Genomic DNA, 21,204 nt, shown 5'->3' on the forward strand with positions numbered 1-21,204 from the left:
CACCATCATTGATAGAAAGCCAAATCAAACTGAATTTATCAATCTATATCAACATTCATTGCAGCAGTGCACACCATCATTGATAGAAAGCCAAATCAAACTGAATTTATCAATCTATATCAACATTCATTGCAGCGGTGCACACCATCATTGATAGAAAGCCAAATCAAACTGAATTTATCAATCTATATCAACATTCATTGCAGCGCACACCATCATTGATAGAAAGCCAAATCAAAATGAATTTATCAATCTATATCAACATTCATTGCAGCGGTGCACACCATCATTGATAGAAAGCCAAATCAAACTGAATTTATCAATCTATATCAACATTCATTGCAGCGGTGCACACCATCATTGATAGAAAGCCAAATCAAAATGAATTTATCAATCTATATCAACATTCATTGCAGCGGTGAGATTTGGCAGAGTACCAAAGAAAGAGAAGGCGCGCATCATTGAACAGATGCAGAAGTCCAACCTGGCAATGGTTGTCACGGCGATGACGTCAGCGCTGAGTCAGCAAGATCTTGTCCAGTCAGTCATCCTTGCTCACCACCAGACCTGCGACCTTGGGCCACAGAAGGTCAAGGTCATGAGGGATATATCTCTGCTGCAGAATGACTACGTCGACTGCCCGGCTCAGATGGTAAACTCTTGCATGTCATATATTCAAACCCTTTCCTCTTTTTATGCCCCCGGATCGAATGATCGGGGGTATATTGTTTTTGGCCTGTCTGTCTTTGTATGTGTCTATCATTCTGTCCCAAAACTTTAACCTTGGTCATAACTTTTGCATTATTGAAGATAGCAACTTGATATTTGGCATGCATGTGTATCTCATGGAGCTGCACATTTTGAGTGGTGAAAGGTCAAGGTCATCTTTCAAGGTCAAAGGTCAAATATATGGCTTCAAAGTGTCGCAGTAGGGGGCATTGTGTTTCTGACAAACACATCTCTTGTTAGATTGTTAACTCTTGCATGTCATATATTGAAACACTTTCCCCTTTTTAGACGATAAACTCTCTATCATATATTTGAACCCTTTCCCCTTTTCAGACAGTAAACTATGTTGTCGGTCATATATTTGAACTCTTTCCTCATTTCAAAATGGTAAACTCTGTTGTCTGTCATATATTTCAACCTTTTCCCCATTCACACTTTGACATGTTTTAGCCCCTTAGAAAAGCAAATAAAATCGAAGACTTTTTGTTATATAATTAAGTATTAAAGGCTTCATTTCCAACCTTGAGGCACTGCCAGACGAGCAGCAAACAGCAGGCTGTTCTGATTTTATGCTGGTTGTAGTAAACTTTGCTTCTGCGTGGGAAAAGTTAAGCATTATATGAACAATCTTGCTGTAAACATTGAATTAAAATAAAACAAAAACAATCACCTATTAGAGTTAGCACTAGGCATTGATTTTATATTGAAGTAAATAATTATTAATTATAACCAACACAAGTCCGACTGGCTTCTATTTTAATTACAAACTATTTTTTATGCCCCCGGATCAATAGATCGGGGATATATTGTTTTTGGCCTGTCTGTCATTCTGTCCCAAAACTTTAAGGTTAAAGTAAAGTTTTGCAATAACTTTTGAAATATTGAACATAGCAACTTGATATTTGGCATGCATGTGTATCTCATGGAGCTGCACATTTTGAGTGGTGAAAGGCCAAGGTCATCCTTCAAGGTCAAAGGTCAAAAATTTAAAACTTTAATATATTAAAGTTTTGCAATAACTTTTAAAATATTGAACATAGCAACTTGATATGTGGCATGCATGTGTATCTCATGGAGCTGCACATTTTAAGTGGTGAAAGGTCAAGGTCATCCTTCAAGGTCAAAGGTCGAAAATTTAAAACTTTAATATAGTAAAGTTTTGCAATAACTTTTGAAATATTGAACATAGCAACTTGATATTTGGCATGCATGTGTATCTCATGGAGCTGCACATTTTGAGTGGTGAAAGGTCAAGGTCATATTTCAAGGTCAAAATAAAAAAATTAAAACTTTATTTAAGTTTTGCAATAACTTTTGAAATATTGAACATAGCAACTTGATATTTGGCATGCATGTGTATCTCATGGAGCTGCACATTTTGAGTGGTGAAAGGTCAAGGTCAAGGCCATCATTCAAGGTCAAAGGTTGAAAATTTTAAACTTTAATTTAGTAAAGTTTTGCAATAACTTTGAAATATTGAACATAGCAACTTGATATTTGGCATGCATGTGTATCTCATGGAGTTGCACATTTTAAGTGGTGAAAGGTCGTGGTCAATGTCATCCTTCAAGGTCAAAGGCCAAACATTTTAAACTTTAATATATTAAAGTTTTGCAATAAGTTTAGAAATATTGAACATAGCAACTTGATATTTGGCATGCATGTGTATCTCATGGAGCTGCACATTTTGAGTGGTGAAAGATTCAAGGTCAAAGGTCGAAAATTTAAAACTTTAATATAGTTAAGTTTTGCAATAACTTTTGAAATATTGAACATAGCAACTTGATATTTGGCATGCATGTGTATCTCATGGAGTTGCACATTTTGAGTGGTGAAAGGTCAAGGTCATCCTTCAAGGTCAAAGGTCAACAAAAAAAGCGGTGCATAAGTGGGCATTGTGTTTCTTACAAACACAACTCTTGTTCATTTTTATTTTTACAGTTAAGAAGTCCAATGCTCTAAAGTTCAGTTGACATATAGTTGAGGTTTAAGCTCTGGAAAACACATATCATACATTATCACGTTGGTGATATGGTATTTACTGTATCTTGGAAACATGTTTGTTTATATCTCTGACTCAACTTTATATTATGTGTTATTGCAACAAAATTCACAGTTTGCTATTAATCGTAAGATCAACACCCTCCTTGAACTGGTCAATGACGCAAATTGTGTGAATAAAGGACTATTTTTGTAACTTGTTTGTGCTTTAATACTGAATTTTCCTTTATCTGTTAATACAGGACTCCTACTCATGTAGTGTGTTTGTGTGTGAGCACTTCTACATTGAAAACATGGTGTGTCATTGACAGTTTGGCATCAAGCTAGCCTTTGCACTTTGTATTAAATTACCATTTGTGGCAGCAGGAAAAGAATGCCAGGCACGATAAGATGAAAAAACAATCATTGAGTTGAAATAGGCATGTTCAGGCTTTTTTTGTACTAGAAGTATAAGCAGTAAACATGTTGTGTGTAATGTTTGATAGCTTATTGATTGTTATATTTAAGGAGGTGTATTTTGTTTTTTGTTTTTGAATGATGTATTCTAAATGTCATTTATTTGTTGTTCTTCATCCGGAGGAATGAGTACAGGCAGATTTGTGTTTTAAACCAATTCCTCACCATTATTATATCAAACAATATTAAAAAATAGAAAATTAAACAGTTAAGTTGAAAGCAAAGTAATTGCAAAAATATATGTAAAATCTGTCACATACAGCAACTGAATGAAGGACTGAACAAAGAAAGGCCTGTATCGAGACCTGGACTACTATTATTATAGTAGAGTACACTTTTTATGTCCCCCACTATAGTAGTGGGGGACATATTGTTTTTGCCCTGTCTGTTGGTCTGTCTGTTGGTCTGTCTGTTGGTCTGTCTGTTTGCGCCAACTTTAACATTTTGCAATAACTTTTGCTATATTGAAGATAGCAACTTCATATTTGGCATGCATGTGTATCTCATGAAGCTGCACATTTTGAGTGGTGAAAGGTCAAGGTCAAGGTCATCCTTCAAGGTCAGAGGTCAAATATATGTGGCTAAAATCGCTCATTTTATGAATACTTTTGCAATATTGAAGATAGCAACTTGATATTTGGCATGCATGTGTATCTCATGGAGCTGCACATTTTGAGTGGTGAAAGGTCAAGGTCAAGGTCATCCTTCAAGGTCAGAGGTCAATTATATGTGGCCAACATCGCTCATTTTATGAATACTTTTGCAATATTGAAGATAGCAACTTGATATTTGGCATGCATGTGCATCTCATGGAGCTGCTCATTTTGAGTGGTGAAAGGTCAAGGTCAAGGTCATCCTTCAAGGTCAGAGGTCAAATATATGTGGCCCAAATCGCTTATTTTATTTATACTTTTGCAATATTGAAGATAGCAACTTGATATTTGGCATGCATGTGTATCTCATGGAGCTGCACATTTTGAGTGGTGAAAGGTCAAGGTCAAGGTCATCCTTCACAAGGTCAAGGTCATCCTACAATGTCAAACATCATATAGGGGGACATTGTGTTTCACAAACACATCTTGTTTGTTAATAGATTTGTTTCCAAAAATTTAACAAGGTTATAGAGAGTCAAATACTCCTTTTAGTATTATAGTTTGACATTTCTTGTTTGACTTAATCATTCCTTTTACTTTCATTCAATATTTCCTCAGTGTTGCTTGATTTATCCAAGATATACTGTTTTGTATCTACACCAATGGATTAACAAGTTTTACATGGAGGATTGAAACAATAGTTAGTAAATGAATCAAAACTGAATCGATTTTAATGAACTACACATATTAATGTGGTAACATGCTGTGAGTTAATCAATATCATTCTTGTTTCCTCTAGATCTAGATTTTTTTATGTCTGAATGTCTGTACATTCCCACTTCTATTTATCCCTTAACCACTCAGAAGCAAAGTGAAGATGGCTATGTGCAAACAGCATAAAACCAGAACAGCCTGCGTGATACTCTCAGTCTGTTCAGGTTTTATGCTGTTTGCTGCTCATCAGTATTTAAGGGTTGGTAATGAAGCTTTGAAAACTTGAATATAGTAAGAAAGGTGTTTATTAAATGTAACTTTCTATGGGACTACAAATGCATCAAAGTACATACCTAAGTGGTAAAAGGTTATTGATGAAAGAATGTTAAAGTCATGGAAGTGTACCTCCCATTGATGAAAGACTGTTCAAGTCATGGAAGTGTACCTCCCATTGATGAAAGAATGTTCAAGTCATGGAAGTGTACCTCCCATTGATGAAAGAATGTTCAAGTTATGGAAGTATACCTCCCAGTGTACAGTTATATTTTACCCTAATAACCGTATCCATAAACTTGTACATACATGCGCAATCTTCAGACATAACTGTCAATTATAAATATTGACAAAGTTCTAGGTCAACATAATAATCTTTGCTAAAATTTCTTTGTCAGCTAAGGTCATTGTGACCCATTTGTTGTTCTGGGTTTAATGTCACATGTTGACGGGATTTCTTTAATTTGTAATTGGAGATTTACCAAGTATATTCACCAAAGAAAATACAAAGGATTAACAAATAATGCGTTTTATTATCATGAACATAGGCTACTTAGCACTATGAAGTGGACACATTTTTAGCAGGGGTTCTGAAATATGCTGTCCGAGTTGTCCGAGTCGTCAATTTACCCTTCCGGGCAAGCAGTTTTTGAAAGCTGGCTTGTCCGGGGACAAGTAAAATTTCCGTGGTAAAATTTGTTTCGAGAACGAAACTTTAATATTTTTCGAAAATAAAAAACAAAGTTTATATAAATAGTTATGATTAATCTGCGGACTAGCACACTTTTTTAACTGGAGGTATGTTATTTTCCGATAATAATTATTTAATGTGGTAAACCAGTCCACGAGTATATATAGCAACAGCCAATCACGCATAAGAAAACAATTTTAATCAGGGACCTATGTCCCTGTTTTAATAGAGAAACCAGCACACATGTGTATAGCAACAGCCAATCACGCATAAGAATTTTACGATAACACTTTTCGTACATTGCAAATGGCCGCATACATGTTCTAACGACCTGCATTTGATTTTTATATCTCATGGAGCTGCACATTTTGAGTGGTGAAAGGTCAAGGTCAAGGTCATCCTTCACAAGGTCAAGGGTCATCCTTCAAGGTCAAACATCATATAGGGGGACATTGTGTTTCACAAACACATCTTGTTGAAATGGCTTTTCTTAAGACCATTTGCTTCCACTAGTTAAGAAGCAAACAACTGCTATCAATACTAGTGATCTGGTAACCATTTATTTTATGTAACTACATAATTCCTTGTTGTTAATAGGTCTAACTTGTGCACAGATTGCTGCAGAGTGCTATTTTTCCTGTAGGCATTATGTTTAAACTGGAGTGCACATGGTTACCAAGCCTTTGTTTGTAGGCATTACAAAAGTATGGTTGTCTACATTGGAGGTCGATTTTTATCATTCATTTGCCGAAATTTAAAGTGTAGGAGTTGCTGAAAATTTCAGCGTCATTTTCAAAAGTTTCCAACTTAACTTTCACTGTCTGAGCACTGGTTTATACTTTATTATCTCCCGCCATCGGCGGAGGGATATTGTTTTGGCGTTGTCCGTCCGTCTTACCGTCCGTCCGGAGCCATGTCTTGGAAGTGCTTTGACGGATTTTATTGAAACTTGGTATGAGTATATATATGGATACTAGGATGATGGCATTGTACACCATCTGTTAATAACGGAGTTATGGCCCTTTGTATCTTGAAAAAATGCTTTTTATGCCCATGGATCGAAAGATCGGGGGTATATTGTTTTGGGTCTGTCTGTCATTGTATGTGTGTGTGTGTGTCCCAAAACTTTAACCAAAACTTTAACCTTGGTCATAACTTTTGCAATATTGAAGATATCAACTTGATATGTGGCATGCATGTGTATCTCATGGAGCTGCACATTTTGAGTGGTGAAAGGTCAAGGTCATCCTTCAAGGTCAAAGGTAAAAAAAAAATCAAAGCGGTGCATTAGGGGGCATTGTGTTTCTGACAAACATATCTCTTGTTTGAGTGTCAAATATATCACTTTAGTGTCCAGAAGCATATTGGCGGGGATATCAATTCAATGAATTTGCTTGTTTGTTCTCACCTTGTTCTCTATTTGCAGGCCTGTCCCTTGAATTTCAACGCGGGATCTGATAACACGGATAATCAGGATTGGACAGATTTCTCAGAGTTCTTTGCCCCTGCCATTAAATCGGTGGTGGACTTTGCGAAGGCTATCCCAGGATTCCTGCTACTGAACCAGGACGACCAAATTACTCTGCTAAAGGTGAACTAAACCAATTAACTCTTTCAGTGCTGGAACCAAATTTTGAAGGCCTTTGCAAACAGTTTGGATCCAGATGAGACGCCACAGAACGTGGTGTCTCATTAGGATCCAAACTGTTTGCTATTCTGATAGTATTCTTTGAAAAAATCGAAGAAAATGCTAATTTTAGAAATTCAGCAGACGACATTTTAGCAGACAACAAATTTCCCAACATGCAAAGGGTTAATATTGATTCATAATTTTGTAAAGTATGAAGTATTCATAATTCTATGAATGTAAACTGAAGTTAGTATTTGTGTGTCCTTCACAAACACTGTTATGATATTGTGTTCAGTATCTTCCAACATTATATCTTTGGCGAATACCCGGGCAGTGGGGATAAATTTGACCTATTTTGGCACAACATTTAGGTTTTCATTTTCCTCTGAAAGGTCACAGGAGCTGGTCTTTTTATAGATGTAGTTGTGAAGAGACAGCAGCACCTGTAGGTAAACTCTGAAATACTTACTGAGTTCAGTATCTTTATGTCCTACAGAAACTATAGTGAACACTTTGAGTTCAGTATTTGGAAAACTTGATTTCAGTATTAATTCAGAATATCATGGTAATAGTATAGGATGGCTGTCGTTAATATAAAAATTATAGCAGTTGAAGAAATGTACGATTAGTTGTCAGAAGTTGATTAATATTGTACATCGCAAGCAAAGTTTGTGGGTGTTTACTAAAAGCACCATGTCAATTGGTTTGTAGGCTGGTCTCTAATTCGGTCTGTCATGCTGCAATGTTTGTTTGTCCTGGTGCACCTGACTTGTGTACTTTATGTCTTGAACTAGGCCCTGTTTTCTGCCTGTCATTATGAAACTTAATACAGTCTTTGCCTTATTTTTTTAAGGCACTAGCCCAGTTGGAAATTTCACCAGCCTGAATACATTTTAACTAGCCCGAATTAAAGTAATTATCTTTGCAACATGTGTAACTATTTTGTATTGAAGAAATAAAGAACAATAAAGATAAAAAAATAATCACGTGTTTATTGTTTTAATCAGAGTGAATGTCTGACAATAAATTTAACACAAGGTCTTAAGGCATCTGTCATCTCCATTTTATCATACTTAAGTGTCTCAGTCACAGACATCCAGGTCCAACATGGCAAGTTTGCTCTTAAAGGGGGTCTGGAAAACATGTAATAGCACTTGTGATTTAAATTTTTCACAAAGATATCTGACTAAAGGAAATGAAGCGTCAATGTCAAACTAACAATAATACCTGTGTACTAAACCCATTTATGCCTAGCATCTAGAAAAAAGACCCTTGGCAAACAAAGTAGACCCAGATGAGACGCCGAATCATGCGGCGTCTCACAGGGTCTGCGCTGTTTGCTACAAGGAATTTTTATAAGAAATATCATAAATATAGAAATAAATATACTAGACATCCCTAATTTTGGAAATAAATTGATCCAATTCAGAAGGAATGGGAGAGTCCACTAGGCATAAATGGGTTAATGTAGAGCAAGATGGTGACTTTTCTATCCCAACTTCTTAGTAAGTCTTCTGAATCTGAAACAACTATTGTAGCTATGGTGCTAATGCTACAAGACACCTTGGTTTGTTGCTCATTAGCCGCTTTAAGCTGGATGCCATGGATATCTAAAATTCAGTATGAGACACATTTGACATTTGAAACGAACAAAAATTATGTTCTTGGGTTATGTACCCTTTAACTATTTCTATGACAGCAGCATGACATGTTCTTAGTTTGTGGTGGGTATTACTTCCACATTTCTCAAGATATAGACTGTAAACTTGAAATGTGTTGTCGCCATGAAGTGTAGATGTGCAAGTTAATAGATTCCTAAGTTATCTGCCCATGAAGTCAGCCACAGGCATGGCTGTTATGCCTACCAAAAATCTATGTGAGTATATTTGTAGTCATGTTTGTAATAAAGCCCTAATTTTCATCTCGTGTATGTGCCTAGCCGAGCCAAGATATAAACCCTTTACCACTTAGACACTTTCATCAATGGGAGGTACACTTCCATGACTTGAACATTCTTTCATCAATGGGAGGTACACTTCCATGACTTGAACATTCTTTCATCAATGGGAGGTACACTTCCATGACTTGAAAATTCTTTCATCAATAACCTTTTACCACTTAGGTATGTATTTTGATGCACTTGTAGTTCCTTAGAAAGTTAAATTTAATCAAAGATCTTTCTTACTAAATTCAAGTTTTTAAGGCTTCATTTCCAACCCTTAGATACTGAAGAGCAGCAAACAGCATAAAACCTGAACAGACTGTTCTGGTTTTATGCTGTTTGCACATAGCCATTTTTATGTTGCCTCTGAGTGGGAAAGCGTTTAACAAACAACTTTTACATGTACTTCAACATGAATGTTTGAGGTCCAAAAGAATTTGTAGCAGATCCTCGGTCTTGTGTTCGTCCAATGGGGTCACAAACCAGGGGTTGCAGGTTCGACTCTTGTTTCATATAACATTTAACTTTATGTAAATCTTCGTATCCAATTATCTTTTTATAGTGTTTTTATAATTTTTTATGTCCGTTTATATTACAATGTGTTCATCCACAGGCTGCCACATTTGAAGTTCTGCTTGTTAGACTGGCCTGTTTGTTTGACACGGAATCAAACACGATGATGTTTGCAAATGGAAAACTGTTCAGACGACAAACAACTGGGGTAAGCTATTGTTAGTGTGTCTACATGTATGTGTATGGTTAAATCATATGGGTTTTTTTATTACATGAGATGGTATGTGTATTTGTCTGCTTGTGTCATTTTACTTAGACCAAAAATAAGGAAATGCATGTATGAGTCTTTTGAGAAAACAAATTATGACCTTGCTTACTGGATTTAACCCTTTCAGTGCGGGAACCGAATTTTGAAGGCCTGTGCAAACAGTTTGGATCCAGATGAGACGCCACGTTCTCAGGATCCAAACTGTTTGCTATTCCGATAGTATTCTTTGAAAAAAAAATCGAAATTAGAAATTTAGCAGACAACATTTTAGCAGATGACAAATTTCCCAGCATGCAAAGGGTTAAAAGTAAAGTTTTGTCATCTGTGTTTGATTACTATCTTTTTTGCTGTAAATAAATGAGACTAGGAGCATCATCTGTTCGGCATGAACCGAGGATCGAGTTTGGCCTACTTTCTGGCCTAACTTGCTGTTTTGACAAGGAAGGACCTGTTACTTAACTTTGAACAATAGTCGTCGGGGCAGTGGTAATTCCTAACCATACATCCACCCATCATTATAATAGACAGACTGATGTTTGCTAAACAATGCTCATATTCCTCTTGAACTATTGTCCGGGATCAGGCTGTCGTCAATTTAGTCATTTTCAGAAATGGTGAGAATGTCCTAAGAAAGTTTTAATTTGATAAAATGCACAACTTCAACTTTGTCTTTCATTACAAAGTTTTAAGTACAAATCTAGGCATTTTGTACAGACAGGTCGATGCACAGAACGTAGTTTCTGTAATGCAACGACTAAATTCCAATAACAAGTCTAGCACTTCTGCCATGTTTGTTTTGTATTTATTAGCAGGTTTTAAACAACTTGTCAAAACATAAGGAGCTGTTTGTTAGCATTTACTTATAAACGATGGTTGCCTGCAAGCTCTTGTGAGATCAGCAGTCTAAACAGATAATAAAAAGATTACCATGCTAGTGATTGTGAAATTGGATGTTTATCTGTTTTGCTTATTAAATCGACAAAGATGAGCATACTAGATCTACTTAGGTAAAAGTCTGTGTTAAATAAAATTACGCGTACATGTTACACTGTAATGCCTTCTTCTGATTGGTTCATATTTTAAATCAGTTTCATGACATGGCAACAGGGCAGTGATTTTGCGATTTAAGCAGAAGTTTAACTGAAGAATTTATGCCTTTCTTACTTCAATTCGAAGATATTTTTGAGATAAAAATGGACTTCTGAACTAAAACATTATGAGTTGGTAATGTTATTTTGCAATTTTACGCAAATTGATGAAAATTTAAACTTTCTGGTGTCCACCACATAATTGACTTTTCCCCGATAAAACTTCCAAAGAATTTAGCCAATATAAATAGTATCTCTAAATTATTTGCGTGTCTTCTAAATAAGACTAGTCCCAGAAGGGCAAAACAGCATTTACGCTTAGACAGCTTTAAGCCTAGTTTGTAATTCAATAGACAAAACATGTCGCATTCTTAAACAGCTTTAAGCCTAGTTTGTAATTCAAATGACAAAACATGTCGCATTCTGGGAAATGTTGCCTAAAAAATTAATGTATGTGTGTAAAGGTTCATCCCAGATTAACTTGTGCAGTCCGCATAGGCTGATAACGGACAACCTTTTCCGCTTTTATGAAAGTTTACATTGAAAGAAAGTCTCTTAAATGAAAATCCATTCAAGGCATAAAGTGTTGTACCTTATTACCGTGTATGGATTCAGGCTAATCTCATTCAAGGCAAAAAGTGTTGTACCTTATTACCGTGTGTGGATTCAGGCTAATCCATTCAAGGCATAAAGTGTTGTACCTTATTACTGTGTGTGGATTCAGGCTAATCCATTCAAGGCATAAAGTGTTGTACCTTATTACTGTGTGTGGATTCAGGCTAATCCATTCAAGGCATAAAGTGTTGTACCTTATTACTGTGTGTGGATTCAGGCTAATCCATTCAAGGCATAAAGTGTTGTACCTTATTACTGTGTGAGGATTCAGGCTATTCCATTCAAGGCATAAAGTGTTGTACCTTATTACTGTGTGTGGATTCAGGCTAATCCATTCAAGGCATAAAGTGTTGTACCTTATTACTGTGTGTGGATTCAGGCTATTCCATTCAAGGCATAAAGTGTTGTACCTTATTGCTGTGTGTGGATTCAGGCTATTCCATTCAAGGCATAAAGTGTTGTACCTTATTGCTGTGTGTGGATTCAGGCTATTCCATTCAAGGCATAAAGTGTTGTACCTTATTGCTGTGTGTGGATTCAGGCTATTCCATTCAAGGCATAAAGTGTTGTACCTTATTACCGTGTGTGGATTCAGGCTAATCCATTCAAGGCATAAAGTGTTGTACCTTATTACTGTGTGTGGATTCAGGCTAATCCATTCAAGGCATAAAGTGTTGTACCTTATTACTGTGTGTGGATTCAGGCTAATCCATTCAAGGCATAAAGTGTTGTACCTTATTACTGTGTGTGGATTCAGGCTAATCCATTCAAGGCATAAAGTGTTGTACCTTATTACTGTGTGTGGATCCAGGCTAATCCATTCAAGGCATAAAGTGTTGTACCTTATTACTGTGTGTGGATTCAGGCTAATCCATTCAAGGCATAAAATGTTGTACCTTATTACTGTGTGTGGATTCAGGCTATTCCATTCAAGGCATAAAGTGTTGTACCTTATTGCTGTGTGTGGATTCAGGCTAATCCATTCAAGGCATAAAGTGTTGTACCTTATTACTGTGTGTGGATTCAGGCTAATCCATTCAAGGCATAAAGTGTTGTACCTTATTACTGTGTGTGGATTCAGGCTAATCCATTCAAGGCATAAAGTGTTGTACCTTATTACTGTGTGTGGATTCAGGCTAATCCATTCAAGGCATAAAGTGTTGTACCTTATTACTGTGTGTGGATTCAGGCTAATCCATTCAAGGCATAAAGTGTTGTACCTTATTACTGTGTGTGGATTCAGGCTATTCCATTCAAGGCATAAAGTGTTGTACCTTATTACTGTGTGTGGATTCAGGCTATTCCATTCAAGGCATAAAGTGTTGTACCTTATTACTGTGTGTGGATTCAGGCTAATCCATTCAAGGCATTAAGTGTTGTACCTTATTACTGTGTGTGGATTCAGGCTAATCCATTCAAGGCATAAAGTGTTGTACCTTATTACTGTGTGTGGATTCAGGCTAATCCATTCAAGGCATAAAGTGTTGTACCTTATTACTGTGTGTGGATTCAGGCTAATCCATTCAAGGCATAAAGTGTTGTACCTTATTACTGTGTGTGGATTCAGGCTATTCCATTCAAGGCATAAAGTGTTGTACCTTATTACTGTGTGTGGATTCAGGCTAATCCATTCAAGGCATAAAGTGTTGTACCTTATTGCTGTGTGTGGATTCAGGCTAATCCATTCAAGGCATAAAGTGTTGTACCTTATTACCGTGTATGGATTCAGGCTAATCCATTCAAGGCATAAAGTGTTGTACCTTATTGCTGTGTGTGGATTCAGGCTAATCCATTCAAGGCATAAAGTGTTGTACCTTATTGCTGTGTGTGGATTCAGGCTAATCCATTCAAGGCATAAAGTGTTGTACCTTATTACCGTGTATGGATTCAGGCTAATCTCATTCAAGGCATAAAGTGTTGTACCTTATTACTGTGTGTGGATTCAGGCTAATCCATTCAAGGCATAAAGTGTTGTACCTTATTACCGTGTATGGATTCAGGCTAATCCATTCAAGGCATAAAGTGTTGTACCTTATTACTGTGTGTGGATTCAGGCTATTCCATTCAAGGCATAAAGTGTTGTACCTTATTACTGTGTGTGGATTCAGGCTAATCCATTCAAGGCATAAAGTGTTGTACCTTATTGCTGTGTGTGGATTCAGGCTAATCCATTCAAGGCATAAAGTGTTGTACCTTATTACCGTGTATGGATTCAGGCTAATCCATTCAAGGCATAAAGTGTTGTACCTTATTACTGTGTGTGGATTCAGGCTAATCCATTCAAGGCATAAAGTGTTGTACCTTATTACTGTGTGTGGATTCAGGCTAATCCATTCAAGGCATAAAGTGTTGTACCTTATTACTGTGTGTGGATTCAGGCTAATCCATTCAAGGCATAAAGTGTTGTACCTTATTACTGTGTGTGGATTCAGGCTAATCCATTCAAGGCATAAAGTGTTGTACCTTATTGCTGTGTGTGGATTCAGGCTAATCCATTCAAGGCATAAAGTGTTGTACCTTATTACCGTGTATGGATTCAGGTTATTCTAGGATGACACTGTACGATCATGCATTAAGACCGGTTTTCCCAAAATGAGGCTTCAATGTATTATTGTGCAAGTTAGCTTGACCCAGATTTTAACCTCATTTCAGCTGTCTACCAGCGTCGGCTTCCTTCTCGATTCCATGTTTGACTTTGCCGAGCGCTTCAACAAGTTCAACCTGACCGACGAGGAGCTGGCTCTCTTCTCTGCTGTAGTTCTACTGTCCCCAGGTGAGTGCTTGCTCAATTGTTTCTTGTTCTGTGAAAATTGGGCAAAATGCATGTGCGTAAAGTGTCGTCCCAGATTAGCCTGTGCAGTCCGCACAGGCTAATCAGGGACGACACTTTCCGCCTTAACTTGATTTTCGGTAAGGAGGGACTTCCTTGAAACTAAAAATAACATGAAAGCAGAAAGCGGCGTCCCTGATTAGCCTGTGCGGACTGCACAGGCTAATCTGGGACGACACTTTACGCACAAGCATTATGCCCAGTGTTCTCAGAAGGCGACTCAATGAGCCTTCTGGCAGTGCTTATGGTGCCGGCAATTTTTCATAAATAATGGAGCTACATACTTATATTTTTTGCATTTCTATCAAGTGCATATCTTTACCTGTTGCAGTAGACAAATATGGTGACTTATTTTAATAAGCACTCAGCGAATTGACAAAAAGTTCTGACTCTTAATTGTCATCATTTTCTAAATTCAAATATTAACGTTTAAGCATTGATTTAAACCCTTTCCCACTCAAAAAAAAGTGAACATGGCTATATGCAACCAGCATAAAACCAGAACAGGCTTGCAGTCACTTGCTTAGGTTTTATGCTGCAGCTCATCAGTATATTAAGATTTGATATGAAGCCTTAATTATTTTATTTGTTTCTAAAGTATTTCATATAATTGATTTTCTAAGGGACTACAAAGCTCGTAAAATGCGTATCTAAGAGGTAAAGGTTAAGCACACAAAATGAAGTTTTCCATGAAGACACTTTGAATATTTTTTTTCATTTTCGTTATGGGAATGTTCACCTTAAAGCATCGACTTTAACCCTTTCCCACATAGATGTTTTTATGCATTTGTAGTCCATTAGAAAGTTACATTTAATTAAAAACCTTTCTTACTAAATTCAAGTTTTAACGGCTTCATTTCAAACCCTTAGTTACTGATGAGCAGCAAACAGCATAAAACCTGAACTGACTGCGAGTTGCTGGTTTTATGCTGGTTGCAAAAGCCATTTTCGCTTTGCTTCTTATGGGTGAAAGGGTTAATAAGAATGGTGAGCTATTCTTGTAGATCGTCCTGGCCTGCGCCAGCTAGATCAGGTGGAGAGGATCCAGAGCAAGTTGACAGAGAGCCTTCAGAACATGGTGAACACCAACCACCCTGAGGACAACACTCTGTTTGCCAAGCTACTCATGAAGACTACCGACCTACGGACACTTAATACTCTGCATTCAGAGAAGACCGTCGGTGCGTATATCACTAGGAGTGTTATTACTTGTCCTTTCACTCTTTTTCCTCCCTTTTAATATTAAATAATTTTAAAAAAAGTTATTTACTCTCTGTACATATACAAATGAAGAGTTTAGTGAGTGTGAAACGGTAGCTCTGAGAGGGGTAGGGGATTTTTGTACCTGTGGTTGTTAGAAATCACACCCCTGTCAGTGACTGATTCAAATTGCTTAGGATGTGATTTGTCGTCCTTTAAGCAGATATGATCCTTTTAATTTAGTTTTCATAGTTTGTCAGTTTCGGTAACACACTTGCTGTTTATGGTTTGCTTCTCATTGGAGTGAATGTTTTCTGTTTCAGGCCAGGGTGACAAGGGAGAAGATTTAGACCAGGGGGAGGGGGACGGCAGGTCAGTAGGACAGAGCTCATTAACAGACTTGCTAGCTGAAATAATGATGTTCATTCAATTGCATGATCTGATATGTTCAAAAATCAAATGAACTGCCAGTTTGTTTGAAATAAGTATTTCAAATAACTTATTCAATAGTATTCAGAGGTTTAAGACTCTCGTGTATTTATCCAAAAACTAATTAAGCAAGTTATGCTTAGTTAGTTTTTTTGCTCCCCCAAACTGTTTGGTGGAAGCATATAGTCGCCGCTTCGTCTGTCCGTGCGTGTGTCCGTCCGTGCACAATTTTTGTCCGGGCTATTTCTCAGCAATTAATGACCGGAATTCAATTAAACTTGATAGAAAGCTTCACTACCAAGAGGAGATGTGCATGTTATCAGCCAGTTCTGGTCGGATGATTTTTTTACAGAGTTATGGCCCTTTGAAATTTTCCATTAACTGTACATATAGTGCAATTCTTGTCTGGGCTATTTCTCAGCAACTAATGACCGGAATTCAATGAAACTTTATGGTATGGGAAGCTTTACTACTAAGAGGACATGTGCATATTATCAGGGGGTTCTAGTCAGAGGATTTTTATGCTCCCCCAACAAATTTTTGGGTGGAGCATATAGTCGCCGCTTCGTCTGTCCGTGCGTGTGTGTGCGTCTGTCCGTGCACAATTTTTGTCCGGGCTATTTCTCAGCAATTAATGACTGGAATTCAATTAAACTTTATGGGAAGCTTCACTACCAAGAGGAGATGTGCATATTATCAGCCGGTTCTGGTCGGATGATTTTCACAGAGTTATGGCCCTTTGAAATTTTCCATTAACTGTACATATAGTGCAATTCTTGTCCCCCAACTACTGACTGGAATTCAATGAAGCTTTATGGGAAGCTTAACTACTTTGAGGAGATGCGCATGTTATTTGTGGGTTCTGGTTAGATGATTTATTTAGAGAGTTATGGCCCTTTGAAATTTTTAAGTTGCTAAACCATCCATTGTATTATTTTGTCCAAAGTTATGCCCATCAAAACGTTTCCTTTTATCTGAATATATAGTGCAATATTGTGACAAAAAAAACTTTGGGGAGCATCACCCGTCTCCGACGATTTCTTGATTTCAAAGATATGTGTCTTGTTCTGTGAAAGCTGGTCATAATGCATGTGGGTAAAGTGTCGTCCCAGATTAGCCTGTGCAGTCCGCACAGGCTAATCAGGGACGACACTTTCCGCCTAAACTTGATTTTCGGTAAGGAGGGACTTCCTTGAAACTAAAAATGCCACAAAAGCGCAAAGTGTCGTCCCTGATTAGCCTGTGCGGACTGCACAGGCTAATCTGGGACGACACTTTACGCACATGCGTTAAGCCCAGTTTTCTCAGAACAAAACACATATGAACATACTCTTTGTGACTTTGGGTACTGTCATGCCTCAGGAGAAATACGAGATACACATCGGTTACTATTAACTAGGGATGCAAGAGGTTAACCGGTTAACCTACCAAAATGACCAGTTAACCGGTTACATTTTCGGGAAAAGGTTAACCTGGAAAAATATTTTATTATGTTTTTTTTTCAAAGAATAATTCGTATGATTTCACATTTTTCGTGTGACATACTGCCTACTTGCGCTGGTGACTAGTTAGAACAACATGCCGCACCATCGACGGTAATAAATAACGTGTCAACAAGGTAATAAAGTAATTAATCAATACCTTTGTGATACAAATAGGGGATACGTTTTGATAACTTACACTATTGTTTTTTGACTCGCTAAAATTTAACTAGCAAAGTGCGGTGAGTCGGAACTCGAATACGTAATTAATACGTTTAATGAACTCGAGATAAAAAACATTTGATACATTGGACGGCGTATTTTGATTTTTTGTTAACCAATATCCAACACTGATTGCTCGCAAAAATACCATGTTTAAAAGTAACAATTTTATCAAGAATTGCATTTGTAGTTAAAATCTTGACCAGTTAACGTTGTTTTTGTTTATCAAAAATTAATATCATTATGATAATTTACGTGGAACGATTACACCGTTACCGTCCGATGTAAGTTTTATTTAAGAAATCAAATTATTAACTAATTAAAAATTAAAGATCAATTAAAAATATTTAAAAAGTAAAACCGTTAACTTAAGTATTTGTGTAAATGCTTAAAATGTGTGCGCTTTGGAACGTAAACAAACATATCAGTATTTGAGATTATAATACTTAGTTACTTCGCTATTAAATAAATGTACTGATTATCTTAGATTTTCAACTTACATTTCTTTCAAAATTAATTTAATTTGCATTTGTGTCCTTTATTTTACCCACATTTTTTCATTGTATAATAAAAATCAAACGATACTACTTCGGCTACAAACGATAAAATGCAAACAACAAAATATGCAATTATCGAATAAGAAGAGATGCGGATTCGCTGAACACACATTACCCACTTAACGTCGGAAAGGGAAAACACATTTTTATATTAAGCCAATTTGAGTTTTATAAATTAAACAGAATGAACAAAGGAACACACCATTTTTGTGAGCGATACGACGCGAACATAATATAAGCGGCCAAACCAAAAATAAGTTAATAACACGTGAAAATAAACATTGTTTATTTCTTTAAATTTTTTCTCCCTATGCATTTGCACAGGAAAAATAAATTAAATATATTGCATACATTTACACAATTATTAAAATAAATTGTATAGTACATGTTCTTATGAAACTGGCATGTTATCAACGCATGCGATTTCAAATTTGAAATTACTTTTGTTTCTACAGCGCGGTTCGAACGGTATGACTTTTGTTACGTACTATAAATCATTTTAACTACTTAAGGCGTTTCAGTTAACCGGTTAATAACCGGTTACGGAAACCGGTTAATAACCGGTTACGAAAAAAGGTTAACTGGTTAATGATTTTTGTAACCTCTTGCATCCCTAGACTCACATAATGTATGTCACAGAAGGGCAAAGTGAAAATGGCTATATGCAAACAACTTTAACAGATACAGCCTGCGAATGTTGCAAATGTCCGCCATCTTGCAATTTTAAGTGATCAATAAGCAATGTAAAGCACTGCAATAACATATTGTAAAGCAATATGTCAACCATATTATAAATTGATTAGGTAATTTTCGCATTTTCATTTTTTGCAGTCAATCAACATGCATACTTATTCTATTTCATGTGAAAAACATGTACATGTTTTCGGACTGTCATTTTCAGATACAAAATTGTTTGTCAATTTTAATTTATTTTGGATGTTCTTTTTAACAATTTTATAGAATGATAAATAAACATGCTGTGATACGGATGGTCTGGTTTATAATAAATCGCACTGAAATCACCAGAAATTGCAACTAGAAAGACTATAAAAAAATACATAAAGCTAAGGCTCTGGGTTTTCTCATTAAGAGGTCTGTGGACCCAGCCACCCGGCTCAATTTTAGGGATTTTAAATTTGGGAGAATCGACACTAGTAAGTAAGGTCTTAGATCTAATTTGTTTGTTTTATGGCAACAAGTCGTCAAATGTGAGTAGTAAAGGATTAATATTATCTTGTTAATCTTATCTTTAGTATCTTCTTCTTATTATTATTTATAACATTTATTCTTGCCTCTTCAGATCAGGTGATTCCACGCCTACAGACTCGATGTCGTCAGTGACAACATACAACTCGTGTTCCACACAAGACATTTCCATGTACGACAGCAACAACTCTCTAATCCACCCATCTGTGAGATACCCCGACGCAAGCGGCAGTCAGCCTGCGCAGGTTGTTCTGAAGACGCCGTATGGAACTTTCTATCGCGAGGACACAGGCTACTACGGCATGGTATCAGACCAGCCGCGGCGCAGGTGCCATACGTTGGACCGAGACTCGCAGATCTCACGCCCTCGACTTCACACCATCGAGGAAGGCTCACGTAGACGCTACACCATGGACCGAGATTATATATCAAAAGTTGTTGGCAAGTTGAGTGACAGGCTCGAGTCACGTACTCACGTGAATAGCATGCCATGCTCTGTGAATAACTCAAACGCTTCATCTCCCTTGCCTATCCTGGAAGAGCAATACTCGTTCATCAACAGAAACTTCATCCCGATTTCCACGCCAGATTCCAGTGCATGCAGTTCAAGGACGAGTCCGTCACACCCAATACATAAAGACATGCTTCAGCCGTTTGTTTCCTCGCCAAATTCACCGTCCCGGCCCAGGTCTGATTCCTTCGGAGCGGAGGATGCGTCTCAAATGCGACCGCGCTGTGCCAGTTTCCACGTCAACACGGATACTGTGAATGGAGTGCATTCGCGGCAATATGGAACCATGGAACACGAGTACCTCAGCCCGGATGGACAGACATATCGAATGCCGGCAGAAATGCGGCGCGGGAGCGTGGGGGCGTCTTATAATCTTCACGCGAAGAAGAAGTCCCTTCTGGTTGACAGGCATCCAGCCTACCTATCTCAGCTCCCCGATGCAGCCTTGTTCAGAAAGATGGATAAGCAGAGGTCACCCCTGGCTCATGAAGACATGCAGGTAATAAGTTCAAATTTGCACAAACAATATAATGTTATTCATATGACATGTTCATGGTTGGAAGTGTTCAAATAGCAGACTGGGATCATTTCCATAATGTATGGAGAAAAAAATCTGTTTCTACAGATTTCATTTGCTTTAAGAGATTTCAGACAGTTGGGTGCAGTTTTCAGAATGAATGAGACAAGCAGTTTTTAATAACAATTTGATAATTCTTGAGTGACATTTGACCTGAAAATAATTTGAGAGCAAAATGTGTATGCAGGTTTTCAGTGATGAAAATAAATTGAAGATATTTTGAATTAGAAACAATTATTTTAAGGTTGTTAAATTTGAGTCAAAGGTCTGTTTAATTTAAACCTGAGTGTAAAGTAGGAAATATTGTCATTCAATTGGACTTGGTTTATCTGTTCAATTGGTGGTGATGGGTAGGTTTACTAATTGTAGAAACGTAAATACTTGTTGTAGCCCAGGTATTGAACAGCTGATTTGACCAGTCTATTGGAAACCAGTGTTTTAGATATAAAGTCAGTTTCAAAGGATTACTTCTTTAGGCTGATAAAACCTGCCTTTTTTCAGACACATATTAACACTCTGTATCAGAGGCTTTGTGTCTAATGACTATTGTCAATCAACTGTTCCTTCACATTCAAAATTTGCTTGATATTGCACAAATCTGGTGATTTAAAATCAGGGTTGAAAATGAAACACCCAACACCATTTTATAGTGCATGCAAATGTCATACACTTTGGAAT

General features: G+C 37.0%; 1 protein-coding gene across 4 annotated transcripts in view; it reads left to right on the forward strand.

Moving 5' to 3' along the window:
* The window catches only part of LOC127848901 (uncharacterized), a 54,753-nt gene that overhangs the window by 26,793 nt on the left and 6,756 nt on the right, over positions 1 to 21,204 (forward strand). For all 4 annotated transcript variants that reach the window (XM_052381573.1, XM_052381572.1, XM_052381571.1 and 1 more), the window contains exons 5-11: positions 417 to 652; positions 6,884 to 7,048; positions 9,643 to 9,750; positions 14,166 to 14,286; positions 15,348 to 15,524; positions 15,867 to 15,915; positions 19,533 to 20,448. In XM_052381573.1, the coding sequence (XP_052237533.1) occupies positions 417 to 652; positions 6,884 to 7,048; positions 9,643 to 9,750; positions 14,166 to 14,286; positions 15,348 to 15,524; positions 15,867 to 15,915; positions 19,533 to 20,448 (1,772 nt within the window). The remainder of the gene's footprint in view (positions 1 to 416; positions 653 to 6,883; positions 7,049 to 9,642; positions 9,751 to 14,165; positions 14,287 to 15,347; positions 15,525 to 15,866; positions 15,916 to 19,532; positions 20,449 to 21,204) is intronic.

This window comes from Dreissena polymorpha, chromosome 10, assembly GCF_020536995.1.
Source record: "Dreissena polymorpha isolate Duluth1 chromosome 10, UMN_Dpol_1.0, whole genome shotgun sequence".
Lineage (NCBI taxonomy): Eukaryota > Metazoa > Mollusca > Bivalvia > Myida > Dreissenidae > Dreissena > Dreissena polymorpha.